Consider the following 17,725-nt stretch of genomic DNA (forward strand, 5'->3'; position numbering starts at 1 on the left):
ATTTGATGATTGGTCCCATAAATCTGCAGCATGGTAACGTTCATGTAACACTCTGCAGGGTTAACGGAGCAGAACGTCTATGGGAATAAAGTCCAATTGCAGTGTACACAAGATGTACCAGTACATAGACACTGGAGTTATTACATGGCTCATAACAGGCTTTTAACTTTAATGCAACACTTTTATTCATTTTTCTTTTATTTATCAAACTATTATATTTTTTGAGGACCTTGTTTTACATTTCTTACCTTTAGAACAGTCGTGGTACTCTTTGATCGTGATGCTAGAGGGAAAGCAAAATGAAGGGTTCATCGCATTAATATGCACTGAATATCTTACGGGTATCTGCTCAAAAATTACAATTTTACATTTTGGCTTGTCGGTGGAACTCGAGCGGGTCACTAAACACTGGGATTCGTTGTCTGAGGACAATGAATATCCGCCCACAGCACATTTCTTGCATTGCGAACATGCCAGTAGGATGTAACTGTGAGGATATCTTGACAAACACAGCGATTATCAGACTGGTGTTGTGATCTTTTGGTCCCTCTATTAATCATGCAGTTGAAACTTAAGTATAATTTTATTCCAGATTAAATAAAACACCCATTCAAACACCCTTTCTACTGTTTCCTCCGTTTTTTTTCCTCATTCCTTTAGGAGCTGCGAAGTGTTGAAATATTTATGAAAATTTATCTCGATGACAACTCAAATGATCACCAAGTTATTACAATTCATCCTGAGATCATGAATGTACAAACCATCATGGCAATCCATCCTGTAGTTGGATCCCTAGAGCTGAAATGGGCCCAAAAAGATGGCGTTTCTATATCCGTCCTTCTGCTCCTATTTTTCTTTTTCTTTCACTCTTTTCCAGGTGCCTGGGCGACAGCAACTGACCTGCCAGACATCTTGTCCAATCTGACCTTTAACCTTCTGCGGAAGACCAAGGGCCTCTCCCGCTACCCCCCTGAGGTGGCTGCCCTTACCTGGGGCGAGACCCTACCCAACCCCCACCCCACTACGTGCTACAGCTGACGTGGTCCATCCCCACGGCTGCCTCGAAGAACTGCCGGAAACCAGGAAGTCGAGCAACGCCGCTGTGGGCCGACAAGATCCGGTTCCAGGCAGACTTGGGTTCACAGAGTGTTTTAAGAGCACGCTGGTCTTTGAGCTCCACACAGCAGGAGGAGGTGAGCATAGACAAGGCCTCAGCGAAGGGGTGATGGAGGAGCTTCAGGAGGTGGAGATTCCTGATATTTTGACTTGTAACCTGGTGCCAGAATTTTGTGTTTTCCTTGACAAATAAAAGACATTTCCTTCATAAATTAGTTCATGAAGAATGCTCCACATTTTCCCCCAAATGAATGTGTCCCGCCTAATGTTGCTCATCCAAGCAGAAGTAAAACAAAAGAAATAGAGCTCACATTTCCATTTCAATAAGCTCTTTTATTTACCAGCACTTTTTCATACAGTTGATTTCTGAATGTATTAAACTTTTGCTCAACAATGTGTTTTTAAAATAAAAATGATTTGCTGTAAATATTTCCCTATATTCAGATGTGCCTCATAATAAGTCGTCAATTATGAAACATCTGGTGCTGCAGCTTTTGGTATTTCAACAGCAGAAGTTAATTTAGCTGTTTATAGTAAAAACTAATAAACTCAAAGTAAAAAGCACTTTCCATTAATTTAAATGGAATACACTCTATAGGAGCACATATGCAATTTACATGTTTAAAATGGGCTCAACATCACTCAACAGTTTAGATATAATTTATTATATAGATTCTTGAAATGCATTTAAAATCTAAAAGCATTAAAAATAATTTAAATAGATGTTCTACAGCTAAATCTACTTTTAAGTCCACTCCAGGTTGAAAATCCACCTTGTTGTTGTTGTTGTTGTTGTTGTTGTCCTGCGCTTACCAATAAAAGTTTAGAGTCGTGTTTAAACTCTGCAATCAGAAAGTTCAGAAGAGTATTTGAGTCTTCACGCTGCACACGTCTGTGTATTTTCAAGGTGTTTCTACGACTCTACGATGTGCAGCAGGTCGAGGACTTTGGCTGCTCGAGTATCGACTCTCTGCGCAGGTCGTTCGGGACGCTGCCGCGAGGACCCCAAATGTTGAGCTCTCCATAAATGCCTGTTTCGATCATCTCCTCTTGCCAGGGGATCGGGATGTTGCCCGAGGAGAACTCGTCACAGATGGTCTTGTCGGATTCCTCCAAGCCCACTCCCTTCACCGAGGAGAACGCCCCGACGTCATCCAGACTTTTGGCGTACACCACTTTAGGGTCGGGCACGAAAGGAGGAGGCAGGATACCTGGAGGGGCGCGAGATGGAAATAGATTGAATCCATCCTCAGGGTATACATCTACAAATAGAAACACGCTTTTTAGTGTAGAAAATGGATAGTACCTGCATTCAGTTTCCTCCAGTTGATGTCACTGAAAAATGGGTGCGCTCTGAGCTCATCGCAGCATCCGTTCTTAAAGCCCAACCGCTTCTCCACCTCCTTAGCCAGCAGCCCATCACACAGAGACTTTGAATGCTCGTTGAAGTTGTCCGGGTAGGTCACCACCCGGGTGAGCATACGCTCTTTCATCTCATCGCGGTCCACCTGAAGACACGAGGACGAATACTCTCAATGCTGACGCTCTCGTTTATATTTTAATAAGTCAGCCATTCGTGCACCGGGTGAAGCTCAAGGTTCACTCCAATGTGACTGACCTTCTCCCCTCGGTTTCTGAATGGGTTCTTAGCGGCGATGAACTCAAACAGTGTCACTCCCAGAGTGAAGTAGTCAACGGAGGTGTCGTACTTCTCTCCTTTGAGCATCTCCGGAGCCATGTAGCCTTCGAGAGACAAAGTCAAACAAGTGTGGTGGTGGGGGTGGGGGGGGGGGGGGGGGGGGGGGGGGGGGGGGGGGGGAAATGTTCAGTACGTACACGGAGAAGCTCCGCCTCTCAATATGACACCGTTGATACAGATGAGAGTCACCTGGTGTCCCAGCATATCCTTTGGTCTGTGTTTTGCCTTCTTTTAGCTCCACAGCAAGACCCAGGTCAGATATACGCACATTTCCTGATTGGACGACATAATATATATATATTTATATTATAATTAGCTATTATTTACACCCGGACAAAGCCTTTTTTATCGAGTGTCTAAATTAAAATACATTACCGTCGTTATCTAGGAGCACATTCTCTGGTTTGAGGTCCCTGTAGATTATCCTTTTCTGGTGGAGGTGCTCCAAGCCTTGGATGATCTGAGCGATGTAGAAACAGGCTCTCGGCTCCTCAAAGCCCGGGTTGTTCTCATCCACCAGGTAGACGTGGTACCTTCAGGGATCAGAGAACAGGAGAGATTTGGCTCCATCACAAAAAGGTATATCATCTGCATACAATTGCACTAATACAGCTTATACATGTTGTTTTTGCAGACTATAATGCTGTTGTTCTGCTTATGCAAACTACAGTCTGCACATATTAAAATCAGATTGTAATGAAATAAAGGGGTTAATAAAATGAGGAAAACTTGACATTGTTTTCAGTGGTTGGTGATTTTTTTTTTTAAAAAGGGACAACTCAGGGTTATTTGGGGGATTAACAGCTAAAATGGGCCTGCAGTTCAGTCCATCTTTAACAGCTGATCCTGAGCAGGTACCTTTATTTCATGAATGTTAGTGAGATACAGTAACGGACACGTGCAATCAGAAATCATCATTCAGGGATGAATTGTGTTTGATTGTTGACAAAGATCTGGTGTCTCGGCTGGCTTTTGGGAACATTAAAACATCTTTCTCACATCAGTCTTTCGGTCGAATGCACGCCTTCTGTTGGCGATGGAGATGTTAAAAAAGGTATTGTAGGAAAACGTGTTCTGTTTGTCCAATTAAAAAGGCTGTAGATAACAGCAGGGACGAGCAGCTTTCCTCAGTAAGTGTACGCGTTCATGTTTATGCTTTGAGACACAAGTGTGAAATTACTTGAGATCCCCTCCGTTCATGATGGTCATGACCAGACAAAGTTCGTCTTTTGTCTGAAAGGCGTACGCCAATGACACAATGAAGCGACTGTGAACCTTCTCAAGGATCCTCTTCTCCACCATCGCCCCCTGCAGGACGACATTAGAAAAGAAAAGTTTTTGTAAAACAAATGGCACGTTGTAATTTCTTTAAAAGAAAATTGTAAAACTACAGAGTATTGTTCCATCGCGTTGGAGACGAACATACCATTTAAAAAACATTTTAAAGAATGACCTCAGACAAGTCAAGGGCAAGAAGTTCCATTTAGGAGAGCTTTCCACTAAAGCTCCCAGTAATCAGTCTATCCCCGTCTCAGTGTTTAATACTGCAGGATAAAGCCAAACGAGACAAGAGGCCGGGACAAAGATGATTAGCACTGTTGCATTCTACTCCGCGCACTTTCTGAACAGGAAGCCTTCATTAAAGCCTTTATTAATCAAATCACGGTGTGCATCACAATAAAAAAAGAGCGTTCTGTGTCCTTGAAATATATGCGTGAGGAAATGCGACACAACTCTTTTCATTTTGTGGCACATTATGTAAACTGAGGCTGGATTTAATGCTATTTAAAATGAGAGTTGATATTTATATTAGTAAAAAAGTCACAAAACACACCGACAAATATTGCATTTCAAACTATAAAATTCCCAAAACCTGCAGCATGTTTCATTTGAACCTTTACAAGTCTTGAACATGTTGATCATGCAAAAGATATTAGCAAGAGTGACACTTGTTCTCTCACCTCGTAGCCTTTCCTCTTCTTTAGCCTCTTCTTGTTGAGTTTCTTACAGGCATACAATTTCCCTGTGGCTTTCATCTGACAGGCAGACACCTCCCCAAACCCTCCTTTCCCCAGCACGCGGAAGTCTAGGAACCAGTCTGCATCCATGGGCTGCATCTCGAGCCACTTCCACTGCAGATACCTCTTTATATACAAGCTCTCCAGGAACAACGTGTAGGGGGCCTCGCGCAGAAAGTCCAACGTCGAGGCCAACGCTGCAGCAAACAAATCATCGCCCGCGGCCTGCTGGCTTTCCTTCACCTTGGCGACGACGTCCTCGGACAGGAACGGGCAGTAGTGTTTGGCGGAGGGGTCCATGTAACGCTCGACAATCTTTGAGGCCTTCTTGGCCCTGTCGGAGTCCTCCGCCAGGTCGTATCCCTCGACGTCTTTCCACAAACGGCAAGCCCCGTGATACTCTGCATTCGAATCCAAGAATTCCTTAAAGAGGCGTTTGCCAATTGGCTGTTCCACGCAGACCGCGTCGAAGGCCACCTCCAGGGTGTCCCTCAGGTCCTCGCACACAGTGATGTGAGGCAGCTTGAGGCGAGAATGGTACTTCTTATCTCGAGCCGCTGCGGTATTGGAGCCATCGATGCTTCCACGAGCATTGATGTAAGCGGAATTAGCTACCACTGTGGTCAGTCCTCCGATATCCATGTTGAGGGCAGGTGACTGTTAGGCAAAGCAAAGAGGAGACATTGCAAAGAGAAGACAGACGTAGACAGTGCTTACTAATGTGCAGGGGTGGAGGCGGCACGAGGAGGAAGCAAAGATGAGAAAACAGGACCCAGATCACAAGAGTAGCGGGAGAGAGGCAGCAGGAGAGAGAAATGGGAACTGGTGTCTCAACTAGATCCCAGCACACTTTGAGCACTGCATCACTCTCATTTGCACACACACACACACACACACACACCTGAGTCAACACCTTTCGGTAATCCATTAACACCCTAATGCCCTAGACAAAGTGTGCGGAGCACATGCTGGAACCGAACAACACAGGCTGCATGTGCAGCTGGAGTGTCTCCAGTCAGTCAACTGGCAAATCACCATTAGCAGTGGGACGTTGACGTCGAGCAACGGAGCCGGCGATGGATGTCAGACGCAGAGCTCACGTTTTGGGGAAAGCGATCACTTTTGCGATTGACACGGAAACCTACAGAGCGACTCAAAATACATTAGAATGCTCCCCCCCCCCCTCCCTCCCCCCTTCACCAGATGGTGTTTGTGTCAGCGAAATAAATTATAATAAATGATCATTTACATAAAATACTCTGTGAAAAAGGAGATAACGATGGTTGAAATAGTCAATATCTCATTAAAAAAAAAGCCATGCCAGCATGTGCATTGAAAGCATTATTACAGGCCGCTGGTTTCACCTTTTAATATTGTGTAGCATGTATCAGCGTTACATTACAAAATAAATGTCCTTTTCAATTTTGAGTTATGTTTATATTTGTCAACAGTATCGCAACCTGTGCAAGATGCAGTCACAATACACAGGTGTGTCGCTGGGATCGAAACAAAGGCTTTGGTTTGAAGACACGAGACAGGGTTGGAATAAGTTTCAATACTTTCATGAAGTAATTAAAATAGTTACATTTGAACTGGTTAACTAGTAATCTGTAACCTATTTCATTAAGTTAAAAAGTAAACAGCGCGGAAATGGCTACAAAGTACTTTGATTACTTGCTCAGGTGTTGTATGTCTGACATGCAGGTCTCCTCCGGTCCCAACTGGACACAAAGTTCAGTGAAAGTGATGGAAGTCCGCTGTCCTAGGTCTGTAAAAAAAAAACTATACTCAGGTTCAGCTCAAGCTTGAGGAGTTAAATGAGAGCGTCACACCAGCAGAGGCCAAATCAAGCCAGGAGCATAAAGTAGGCGGACAATGGCCCTTTCACAAATCCATGCCCCCCCCTCCTACTTCTACCCAAACCCTCTTCAGTGGTACTTCCTGCTGAAGGAGGTGTCTCCAGGACCACATTTTGCCATGACAACTCGAGACACTCAAGGTGAAAACAATACCCTTTAAAGTGAGTTAGATCTTCAGAATACCAAATCGCTGCTTTGTGTCAGTATCCTTCTGCCACAGCTGATGAAAGCTGAATGACGCCCACGTATTGTTTCCACCAACTCAGACGAACGCTGCGCAATATTAGCTTGAGCTGATTTTGATTTTTTTACAAAAGAACTTAGTGTGTTTTGTCCCCCATCATTTACAGTTAAACTGCTTCAGGAGATGTCGTGCAGCCACTATAAATAATAACTCTTTCAATGTACATATGCATGCCTGTTTAAACTAAATAAATGTGAACCTCACCTTTTGAAGAGAGACACTTTAGAAAGTAAAAGAGCTTACGTGTTAGGACCAGACTTATTAAGCAGGTGCCCGACACTGAACTAAACGTATTCACTGCCCCGCAGCGTGATCTCCATTTTGGCCCTCACTGATTCTCCATGGCAAAAACATTTGGGAACCTTTTAAAAAGGGCAGTCAGTCCTATAGACAGCAAGTGCCCTTGTAACTCCGTCCGTATATTGAAATTGAAAGCAGACATCAGTATAATCCGAGTAAAAGAAGCATATAATCAATTGTTCTCACCTAGCTATCCGCTCGAGTGTCTAACAGGTTTCCCAGAGCTCTCCGACAAGCAGACGCCTCCCCAAACCTTCACCAGCACACTCAACTAGTCTTCATCCATTGGCCCCTTTTAAAAGAACCACGTGTCTCAAATAAGTTGAGGGTATTAAAAAGCAGAAATATTCAGTTTACAGGCAGAACAAAAAAAAACGGAACAAAAATAGATACAAAATTATTAAAACAATCTATATTTTAATTTGCAAACTTATATTAGATTACAGAAAAGGTTTTTGGAAGAGTCAGTACACGTGTTGCTAAGTTTTAAAAGGGAGATCTTTTAAGGGAGTACATAAGACCTATGCAACCACACATGTTGTTACGTCAATAATTTGTGAAGGTCTATCTTTACCACTGGCCTCTAAAGGATATACTATAAGCTACAGTCGTCGTAGGATTCATATACGTAATTCACAAACAAAGCTTATTTACCTATCCGGAGCATGGGTTATAAAAAGCCTTTACCTTGCTGGTGCCATTATTTTGTAAACACTACCAAGGCGTTGACAGGGCGGTGATGGAGAATTCCTCAACTCCAGAATACAAAAAAAACAAAAAACAAACTAGCAAACAAGATCAGGAAAGCAGCTGCCTACAGAACAGAAGGAAGCCAGCCCAACACAATGGAGGGTTAAGAAACTATTTCAAATTATTGCCGGGAACACAAAAACAAAAACGGTATCAACACATCTGATGGAGCCCCATCCTGGGATGCCATGGCAACTGTATTGGGTCATTCAGAATCCGTGGTATTGCGTTAACGCGGCAGGTTAAAGCAGACACTTTGGCCATCGGAACATTTTGATCATCATGTCTGCCGTATGCAATTGCAAAAATAATAGGAATAACTATTCAAACAAGTACATTATACATTCTCCAACAGCAGAAGGTTTTTTTTTTTGTTTTGTTTTTTTTACAGGAGGTTTTCTTTAGTGGGATGGCTTATTGAGAAGTGGATTAAACATACAACGACTTCAGCGTGGCGGCTGGGCCACAGACTACAGTTCCCTCGGACGACACCGGCCCTAAGGCCGTGTTGCAGTTTTGCGCGTGATTCAGGAGCAGGAGGGGAAAAAAAAAAAATAAATGGCTGCGACGTACACCTCTGTTCTTTCAATATTCATCTACACCCCTGAGAAAAGCCAGACAGAAATACAGGCATGGGAAACGGGGATGGGGGGGGGGGGGGGGGGTCGAAGAAGCACACACACACACACAAAAGGGGACTAAATTCCCGCGGTGAAGGTGGTTTTGAGGGACTGTGCTTGTTGGAGAGGTCGAGCCGTGGACGGGTTTAGTCTTCGTCGTCGTTCTCGTCGTACTCGTCCTCGTCGTCGTCGTCCCCCATATAAGACACTGGAGTCTCCACACGAGACCCGCTGTAGTGAGAGTCATTCGAGCTGGAGGCCATGGTGCCGTCAGTGCAGCCGTCACTACGCGGAGGAGGAGGAGTGAATTTAAAACATTTGTTACAACAAAAAAGAGTTGTGAAAAAAGTGAGCGCTCTGTCACCTTTATTAGGTGGAACAACAGGAAAGACTTCTCACCTGCTTGTAGGGTAACGGGTTCCATTAGCTGAGGACCCTCCAGTGATGTAGACGTTACTGATGGGACCCTTTGCCATCTCTGGGGAAAAAAAACAACATAAAAGATATAAAGACATATGATTGGATGATTCCTAAAAAGGGCATCACTCAACAGTGTAGGAAGAAGCACAGATACAGGACTCTGGTTGGTTTCCTTTGTGGTGTGAAAGCAAACTAACCAACCAGGATATTAGAATAGCAGGTAAGTTATGGTAGCGTGATGTCAAAAGCTAAACTGATAACAAATCCATCTGCTGATTATAAAATCTGTTCGGGAAGCAATCTAACTAACATAAAAAAAGGCCACGTATACAAGCACAGGTATTTTTGCTAATATGTAAAAAAAAACTGGGCTTTTGTACAGTCACTACATTTATTCATCATAACAGTCCATTTATAATAATCAGTTAATAACCAAAATCACTGCCAGTCAGTCACTGTATTGTGATGTGATGTCCTGAAAACAGTCTAATAAATGAGTTACCTGTCTTTATAACTATGTCTATTCATCTCCATTTTCCCGTGGTCCAAATGAAGTGACCTACAGGTGTGACTGCCCTCCAAGTCTATAGAAGCCCACACAGTCCGGAGAGGAGATTTAAAAATCAGCCAGATTAACTGAAAACACCTGTGTGGGTTTTAAGTCAGCAGTCAGTTTTGTGTCGCCTGGAATCCAACCAAGCAATTGGCTAACGGCCCGTGTAAATTAACCCTTCGAATCATCCTCACTGGATTTTCAGTTTCACTTGAGGTACAAAAGGGCGTCGGTTGACTGTTGCACCGACTGCAGAGCCGTCAACGTGACGCGAGTCAGCCAGAGACCGTAGCAACGTTTTGTTTGTTTGAATAAAATTAAAACAGGCGCTTTCCTTAGAAAAAATTTCAAAAAAAAGATAAATGTCTTAAGTCATCATACTCTGCTACATGTAATTAATAGCACATTGAACCTCCGTAATTTGTTAGATGAGTTTAGCACCTTTATTTTATTCATTAAGAATTGAATAGACTTGGTGAGTCAAGATGAGCATTTATATAATAGCATAATGTGTCATACTTCCATGCATTTATGACACTTTATGAGTGTGGGCATGATTTAAGTGGTTATCCATACAAAACGGGGAGGCACAGCAAAAGCTGTCACTGCGGTGACAGATGTCAGAACAAAAGTGAAAGTAAAACCTCGTTTTTATTTGCAGTTCTAACCAGTTCACTACTTATTTGACCATGTTTTTCTTTGAGATTATTAAATCTGATCCCCTGCCAAAAAAAAAAAAAAAAAAAAAAAAAAAAAAAGGTACCACTGTTGTAGAACAGACTTGAGATTGAACTTCCTGAATGTGGTGCTTTGCAACAAAAGGCTGCCGTTCACCAAACTAAGATCTTTTAATGTGACGCAGAACATTATTTGTGTTGCCAACCAACAACTGACAGATAACTCCAAATGAATCGGTCCCATCCGGGGCACTGACCTATAACGTAGGGCTCCAGAGCTTTGGGCACCAGGCTACGTGCAACCTTCAGATCCTCTGGAGAACACTTTCCCACCTCCAAGCCGCAGGCCATGCCCATGCGTTTCAGCACCTCGATGTCGTCATGGATCTCAAACATGCTGTCGAAATTGAACAAATACTCAAACCTGCCGATGAGAAAGAGAAAGAACAGGAAACATAAGGGTGAGCGGTACAGGATGGGGGCGGTTGTGTAACTCAAGTCACAATGTTGGTTCAACAATGGCCATCAGATACCAGACAGCAAGAAACCTTGAGATGTTGTAAGACTACTTGGAGTCGACCCTAAAATGATACATTTGAACTAAAGTAAAAAGTATGTGGTACTCCTTCAGTTGGCTAAGTGGGAATTGTTCAATATTTGGTTCTCCAGACTTTGTAGGTCACCCTGAAACAATGAACGGTCATAAAAAGCCTCGAGGGTTACCATTTCCTCACATTTGGCTGCGTATGGGAACTGCAGGAAAAAGGTTTGTCTGTTTTTTTAACAGGCATTTATTTACCAGCCTCAGCTAACCTTTCCTCTATTCCTTTGACAGTGTCTTCACAATTGTCCTATAAAGACTGGTAAGATTGGGATTGTTGCAGTTCATTAGCGCCTCAATTAAGTGGTTTTTTGCAGATCATTTAGCATGCATTCTTTACATTTCCCATCAAAACGGGCCTGAAGAGTAGTGCTCTATTTTAGTTTCATTCCGAAATGGGAAAAACAAAAAAGATGAACAATACATGGATTGTTATGGTGAAGTTCAGACTGAACTAATTATTTTTAGCATTCTGTATTGCTTTCAAATATGTATTCTGTCAATATTTCATCAGTACCGTCTCAACATTATATTCTGGAAGACAGAAGAAAGGTTGGCTGTGAGGCAGCTGATTAAATCATCATTAGTTAAAGAATGGCCCAACAGAGGGACAATAGTTTTAGTTTAATATACTGTGCAAATATTACCAAGTACAATTTCAGTTTTCATGTAGTTGTTGTGGGCAACATCGCTGCTATGCCGTTTTAACCAATTATTTTAGATGCAATAGGGAAGGTCTAACGTTCAAAGTCAGCTGCTAAACAACCACATATTGATCTGTCATCTTCTACAGAAACCGTGTCTGTTCATCAAGCTCATCCTGACGTACAACCCAACTCGTGATTTCCCCCCAAAAACAACTTTGATTTAGCTGCCAAAACCAGGAAAGTCGTTCCGTGCAAATAATACATTTTACTAACCCAGACAGACAACTATGTCACATGACTTGTGCATAAGGCTAGTCATGATTTGCCTCGACTGGCAGACACTTTCTCCTACCAACTCAGGATTGCTAGGAATGATAATCCTTTTGCTATTAATTTGAAAGAGAGAGTCTTAAACGTAAACTCACAATGTCTCTCAAAATGATGAAACTATCACGTACTTGTCGTTGGAGATGCTGCAGTCGATGACAGTTTTCTTGCTGGTGTTGACAATAATGAAGGGGAGGTGGATGATGGAGTTGGGAGGTGGAGGTCGGTTCGCTTGCTGCTCCGTCTGTCTGTTCCGCTGAACCAGGTTCTTAAAAGCTATTTGCTGTCAGACAAGATCAAAGACAGATGAAAACTCTGACGCAGTTTAGAATAACAGAACATTTAAAAAACATTGGTACTACTTTCTCGAGCAATGCTTATGCTGGATGTATACCTCTGCAGTGTTAGGAGAGTCCTGCTGTTTGTAGTTCTGCACAGTTTCTCAAGCTGATTGTACCGGCATAATAGCACTAAATGGATGTGATGTACATCAAGCCCTGTTGTGCATTTACCATTATCCCTAAGGAATAGTATGCACATACTAATGCAATCCAAGGGAACAGCTCTGCCATTGATTCTCACTTTTACCAAAAAATACTTTAACTGCCCCAAAGTCAGTGTATACCGTCAAAGACTCTAAATGGTATCCTTTTACACTGTTGTGCCATCTACAGTGGTTATTTGCATGAAAACCCCTAATTCAAATTAATAGGAAATACATGAAAAAACTTTCATTGATTAAAAAAAAATAATAACTTTGGCATTATTAGTTTTAATTATGTATAAGAAGTTAATAAGTTAAAAGTTCATCTTAAATATCTATATTATATTGCTGTGAATCATTAATTAATGTTTCTCGCCATAAAAATTAATTTGGAAAGATTACATTACAACAAATCTTGTAGCGTTGTAATTAACTTTCTTTTAATACTCATTTGTCACTGAATTGCTTGAACGCATCATAATACAGGTCAATGCAATGTCCATGAATGACAGTCAGAGTAGAGACCCAGAAGTCACTGATTAATTTGAGAAGCATGCATACCTCTCTGAACTAAACTTTATTATCTTTGTACGAGTAAAATGTACGGCAGAGTTGATGTATTAGACTGCTGGTGTATATAATAAAATGACCAGCAAGTGCACATTCTTGCACTCTCAAATACCATGAGGAGAAGGTATGTATAAACAATCATCTCCAGCAGATCAGACATTGTCTGCATGTGAAGATAAATAAAGTCAGTTCATTCCCACCTGCAGTATGAGCTCCTGAAGCTGTGATTGTTTCTGCTTAATTCTCTCCAGCCGCCTTTGTCTCTCTACCTGCAGATAAAATTAAAAAAAAGGAACAAAAAAAAAGAATTAGAACATGAGAAAAAAAGGCAAGACATCCTCGACACAAGCTATAATTTGAACAGTCTTCCCCGTGTTCCTACCTCTAGGTTTTGGCACTCTTGCGCTGAGTTAGTGGGAAGGCCAATCCATTTGATTTCTTTCTTTTCTTTAGAGATAATGTTCATGGCCATAAGCACATTAAGTGCATCGTACACACGCCGCCGAATGTTCTTCTGGTCATAGACATGCTAAAAAAGGAGAAAAAACAAGATTCAAAATATTAACAAAAATATTCTAAATTGTTAAGTACTAAACGTTTTTAAAATATGTCTGAATCATTCTGAAAAGATGCTATGCATTTGCAGCACTCACTGCGTCATTGGGTGACATGTGGCTGTCTGCAGAGCTGAATTCTGCAACCAGTTCATCGGCCACTTCATTGTAGGTAGTTACTCCTTTCTTCTGAACCTTCTCACACACTTTCATGGAGAAATGCCTCAAGCCCTTTCCGTTCTTTTCCCCTTTTTTACCCCGTTTTCTGCGGACAGATTAGATACACTTAATTTTCACATCAGACACAATTATTTCCCCCTGATATTAGACTTGATATATATATAAAATGGTATTTATTCTCCACAGAGATCTATCAATGATGTGCAAAGCTTTTAAACTTAAGGACTTTTTTTGAAGACTTACCCTGATGACCACGGAGAGGCGTCCGATGTTTGACTTTGAGTGAGGAACTGGGAACTGGGTGTATGTGGACTGTTTACCAAAATGGTATTGGATACCGTAGCCCTCTGGGGTGTTCCTATCACCTACAAAAGGACAGCACCGAAGAAAGGGAAGAAAATATTAAAGCGTTGTGATTATCGACTTGTAGCTTGTTGGTGTTAAGAGACCACGAATCATTGGTGATGTGAACACTGACCCTCTCTTGAACCACTGGTGTGCAGTTAGAAGTGGACGTCCCTTGCTTTCCTGAAGTCTACAATTATGTGTTGTTGACATTATGAGACATTTTCTATTTTAGGCTACAGACGCCACTTGTTGCTACAAGGCTGTCTTGAGCTCATAATAATAACGCTGCATGTACTTACACTTAATAGAAACTAAAATTATTGCCTTAGAATTTGTTTGGCCATTTTTTAAATAATGACAAATGTTGAAAAAGTTTCATCTTTAATATTCAATAGTAATATGAGGCATCTAGGAGAAAGGTGATATCTAAGCTGATGTCCGTTATATATACACATTCCATATGTATATGTAATGGGATGATGGGTGTAATCCTGCTGACTGTAGAGTTGATAAGCTTAGGATCAACCGCCTCCACCTACCCGGTCACCTCACTATGATAATGGAGGGGCTTATACAACAGTAAGACACAGCAAAGACAATCTATACTGTCAATTTAGAAAGCTAAACTTTGTTGCATCTATTGAGATGTTCTAAGCGCTCACACAAATGTGGTTGAGATGGCACAAAAGTCTGCAATTATAAAAACATATAGTGTGGTAGTTGTGTGTGGAGCATCACTCACCATGTGTGGCATATGTTGCATGTGTGCAGCAATGTTCACATTGGATGGCCCAAGAGTTTTGGGTAGTAGCTGTTTGGCTACGGGGACAGCTGTAGACTGGACAGTAACCAAAGATAGGACACCTAATAGGAGACGTGAGAAGAGCAGTAATGAGAAGAGCTCTTGATTGATACGGCATTGCCCCCTGTTGACCAATAACAAGCAGACAACATGGGGTACTTTGTGGGACATGCAATTAATCAAACTCAACAATAACATTCGCTTGTTGGACACATCTAAATGTGATGGATGGCCGAATATGGAGCAAATCTTAATAGACATTATCGTGTCCTTTAGCCCTTCTCTGTAAAAGGCAAACAAAGATTAAATTATTTTAAACTATATTCAGTTTGAAAAGCTGAGACTATTTTTTACACCAATAAATTAACATTTTACAATCATTTAGATAAGTAGTTAAAAATAAATGTTCGCAAAAAGTGAGTTAGGGAACAGTGAAGTTAATGTAAAGAAACTACTGTTCACAACTGCTATATTAAAAAAGGCAATTGCCAGTAATATCTACCTTTGCTAGGGCTCAGATTTTGATCGATGAAAACCTTCAGCTCTCCGTTTGTTTCTATCAGACCAACCTGCAAAAGACAAGGACAAAATACACTGAAAAACCACAACATTAAAGACATTGCACGAGTCCAGAAGAGGAAACGTGAGGTTTGGGGTATCTCTTAATTTAGAGCAACTTAAACACATATACCTACATTGCCGTCGCCGTGGCACATTAACTAAACAGTTTTCCAGTTAACAAAATAAATGAATAAATACAAAATAAATGAAGTCACTTACATCTTTAGCCATGATCCCAAAGGACCGGAGGAGTTGAGCTTCAGGCTAAAAAAATAAAAATGTTCTTCTGTGTGTCACTTGTCAGACCCCTGAGGACAGAATGAAGGGAAACTAAATGATAATGGTATGTTCCCATAATATTTTAAACGTGTTTCCAATACATTTTTTTTTTTTGTGTGTTTTTAATTTAACTTAAGCTCCTGTTGAGGCCCATTTGGGTCGCTTGCTGCCAGCACACTGTACAAAGCTACAGCCCTGTCGTTAGCTCGAGTTGCCCGGTATTGTTCTCACAGGACACAATTTGACGGAGAATGAGAATATTTCAGAACAATCTCGATTCTATGGACCGTAGAGGGGAATATTTGGACGCACAATGTCTGCACAAAACCACCTTAGACCACTCATTGATGCTCACAACTTTTACTACGCTAAGTGTGCACAAGGCCTACTTCAGGTACCGAGCACGTCCGGAGGAGAGAGCCATCGTCGAACTTCTGCTACAGGTCACGCAAACCGTGCTAACTTTAGCACACCGGCGCAAAACTAAACAACGCGACCAAAGTGAAAGCACGTCGCGGTGACGGATGTTACTGCCGCACACGGGAGAAACACCATTCATTCGACACAAGGACGAGCACTGAACAATGTTTCTTTGGCTGCAGCTAGCTCCCTGTGACTGCTATCAGTTAGCGCTGGAGTCAGCCTGCTGTCGTTAGCTCGCTAGTTAGCTCGTGCACGCTTTGAGAGGATTCACGTAAAACCGAGCTGTTATTTTGGTTCCGTGCAAGCAGATTTCTAGACGAAGTTGAGAGTGGGCTAACATTTAGGAAACGTGTGAGCATTTCGCCCGGTGAACGAAGTTAATGTAAGGATTATGTGCACTTACGAGTGCACTCTCCTGTTTCTTCGACGGCTGTTGTTGTTGGCATTTGAGAATGGAGGAAGAGGAGGTCTGAATCCCAACCAAACAGGAAACAAACTGAGCCATGGCGAACTACTTTTTGATAATTCTGTGCATAATTCCACTGAGAAATGTGTATTAGTGACAAGGGTTTCACCCTTGAGTTTATTATTTTCTTAAACTTTCTGTCTGAGGGTGCTATGCGGTTTGTAATGCAAAGGTTGGGCTATTTGGGCGATCATTTGGAGCTGTGTTAAAAAGTTATCGTTTTCAATTGAAGGAAGACGAACCAGTGAAAAAGTTAACAAATATAGGTTACAAATTAAAAACAGGAGGCAATGCGTGTTTAATTCTGACTTTAAAATGGAATTAAACATTTCAAACTGAACCCCAAAATATGACGCCGCATATGATACATCCGTTACTTTATGGTGATCAGATTATTGATGGGTCACCGCAGTTTATTGACAGCCTAGGATCTCCGATAGTCAGAAACTTGTAAACTGCCTGTCACAAATAAACAACAGAGAGCTTGTCCTGAAGTGTATTCAAAAATACTTTGTCATTTTACTATAAATATACTAAACTACATACATATAAAGCCTGTTTATTTGTACTTTTAATATAATATCGAGGTTATGATGAATAACTTTCTGTCAAATGAATATGCTGTTGTGAACACACATTTTAAACTGTTGTTTTCATTCAATAAAAAACGTTCAAATTCACTTTTTAAAAAAAAGTTTTATTCACAGACGACTGAAATCTGGTCACTAAATCGACCTCAATCCCGGTGACCCGTTACGGTAAACTAACCCGAGCTATGCCCGTGAACCCGCTGCTATCGTTCGCTACAAACGGTGACGTTAAGTTCGTAACTTGTCAAGAGGATACGTTAAAATCAACGCTTAATATTTTGTGCTAACTAGCACCGTCTACGGAGTATCGTAGCAACGAGCTACCTCGCGACTGCGGCGGGGATGCCGAGACCACCGGTGCTTTGTTAGCCAACGGTCGATCAGCTAGCTCGCGAGCTAGCCGGCGAGCTAATCCACAGCTGTCACCGACAAAAATCCACAAAAAAAACTCTGACAGAACTAGCTGCGCTTTTACTACGTTAGCGTTGAGTCTGTATTTCCCAATATATTGTTCAAGATATATTCAAAGATATGTTCAAGGAAAACGTTAACAAAAAAAGGCAGATAAAGCAGACGTTCAACATCGAGAACTTTCTTTTGCGGTCGCCGGCTCGCGAGCCCCCCTTTAGTAGACATA

At 41.7% G+C, this 17,725-nt stretch overlaps 2 protein-coding genes across 6 annotated transcripts; both read right to left on the reverse strand.

Annotated features, from left to right (window-relative positions):
* Nucleotides 1-1,428: 1,428 nt before the first annotated feature.
* On the reverse strand, nucleotides 1,429-10,628 carry grk1a (G protein-coupled receptor kinase 1 a). Of its 5 annotated transcripts, XM_034562420.1 has the most exons (10): nucleotides 10,514-10,628; nucleotides 9,006-9,084; nucleotides 8,674-8,891; nucleotides 4,777-5,490; nucleotides 3,996-4,123; nucleotides 3,191-3,348; nucleotides 3,005-3,088; nucleotides 2,735-2,859; nucleotides 2,423-2,624; nucleotides 1,429-2,327 (listed from the first exon to the last, which is right to left on the reverse strand). In XM_034562420.1, exons 2-10 carry the CDS (start codon nucleotides 9,028-9,030, stop codon nucleotides 2,038-2,040), a joined length of 1,944 nt encoding a protein of 647 aa, XP_034418311.1. In that variant the 5' UTR covers nucleotides 9,031-9,084; nucleotides 10,514-10,628; the 3' UTR covers nucleotides 1,429-2,037. The 5 variants fall into 5 exon arrangements, with proteins under 5 accessions (XP_034418311.1, XP_034418314.1, XP_034418312.1 ...); XM_034562423.1 differs by lacking the exons at nucleotides 9,006-9,084; nucleotides 10,514-10,628 and adding an exon at nucleotides 6,508-6,601 and having other exon boundaries at nucleotides 7,423-8,749; XM_034562421.1 differs by lacking the exons at nucleotides 9,006-9,084; nucleotides 10,514-10,628 and adding an exon at nucleotides 5,735-6,601 and having other exon boundaries at nucleotides 7,423-8,749.
* On the reverse strand, nucleotides 9,060-16,537 carry LOC117750553 (transcription factor Dp-1-like). Its single transcript, XM_034561817.1, has 11 exons — nucleotides 16,436-16,537; nucleotides 15,272-15,338; nucleotides 14,710-14,831; nucleotides 13,863-13,984; nucleotides 13,539-13,704; nucleotides 13,268-13,414; nucleotides 13,086-13,154; nucleotides 11,963-12,114; nucleotides 10,514-10,680; nucleotides 9,529-9,610; nucleotides 9,060-9,084 (listed from the first exon to the last, which is right to left on the reverse strand). Exons 1-11 carry the CDS (start codon nucleotides 16,535-16,537, stop codon nucleotides 9,060-9,062), a joined length of 1,221 nt encoding a protein of 406 aa, XP_034417708.1.
* Between the last annotated feature and the right edge of the window lie 1,188 nt (nucleotides 16,538-17,725).

Source organism: Cyclopterus lumpus, chromosome 21, assembly GCF_009769545.1.
Source record: "Cyclopterus lumpus isolate fCycLum1 chromosome 21, fCycLum1.pri, whole genome shotgun sequence".
NCBI lineage: Eukaryota > Metazoa > Chordata > Actinopteri > Perciformes > Cyclopteridae > Cyclopterus > Cyclopterus lumpus.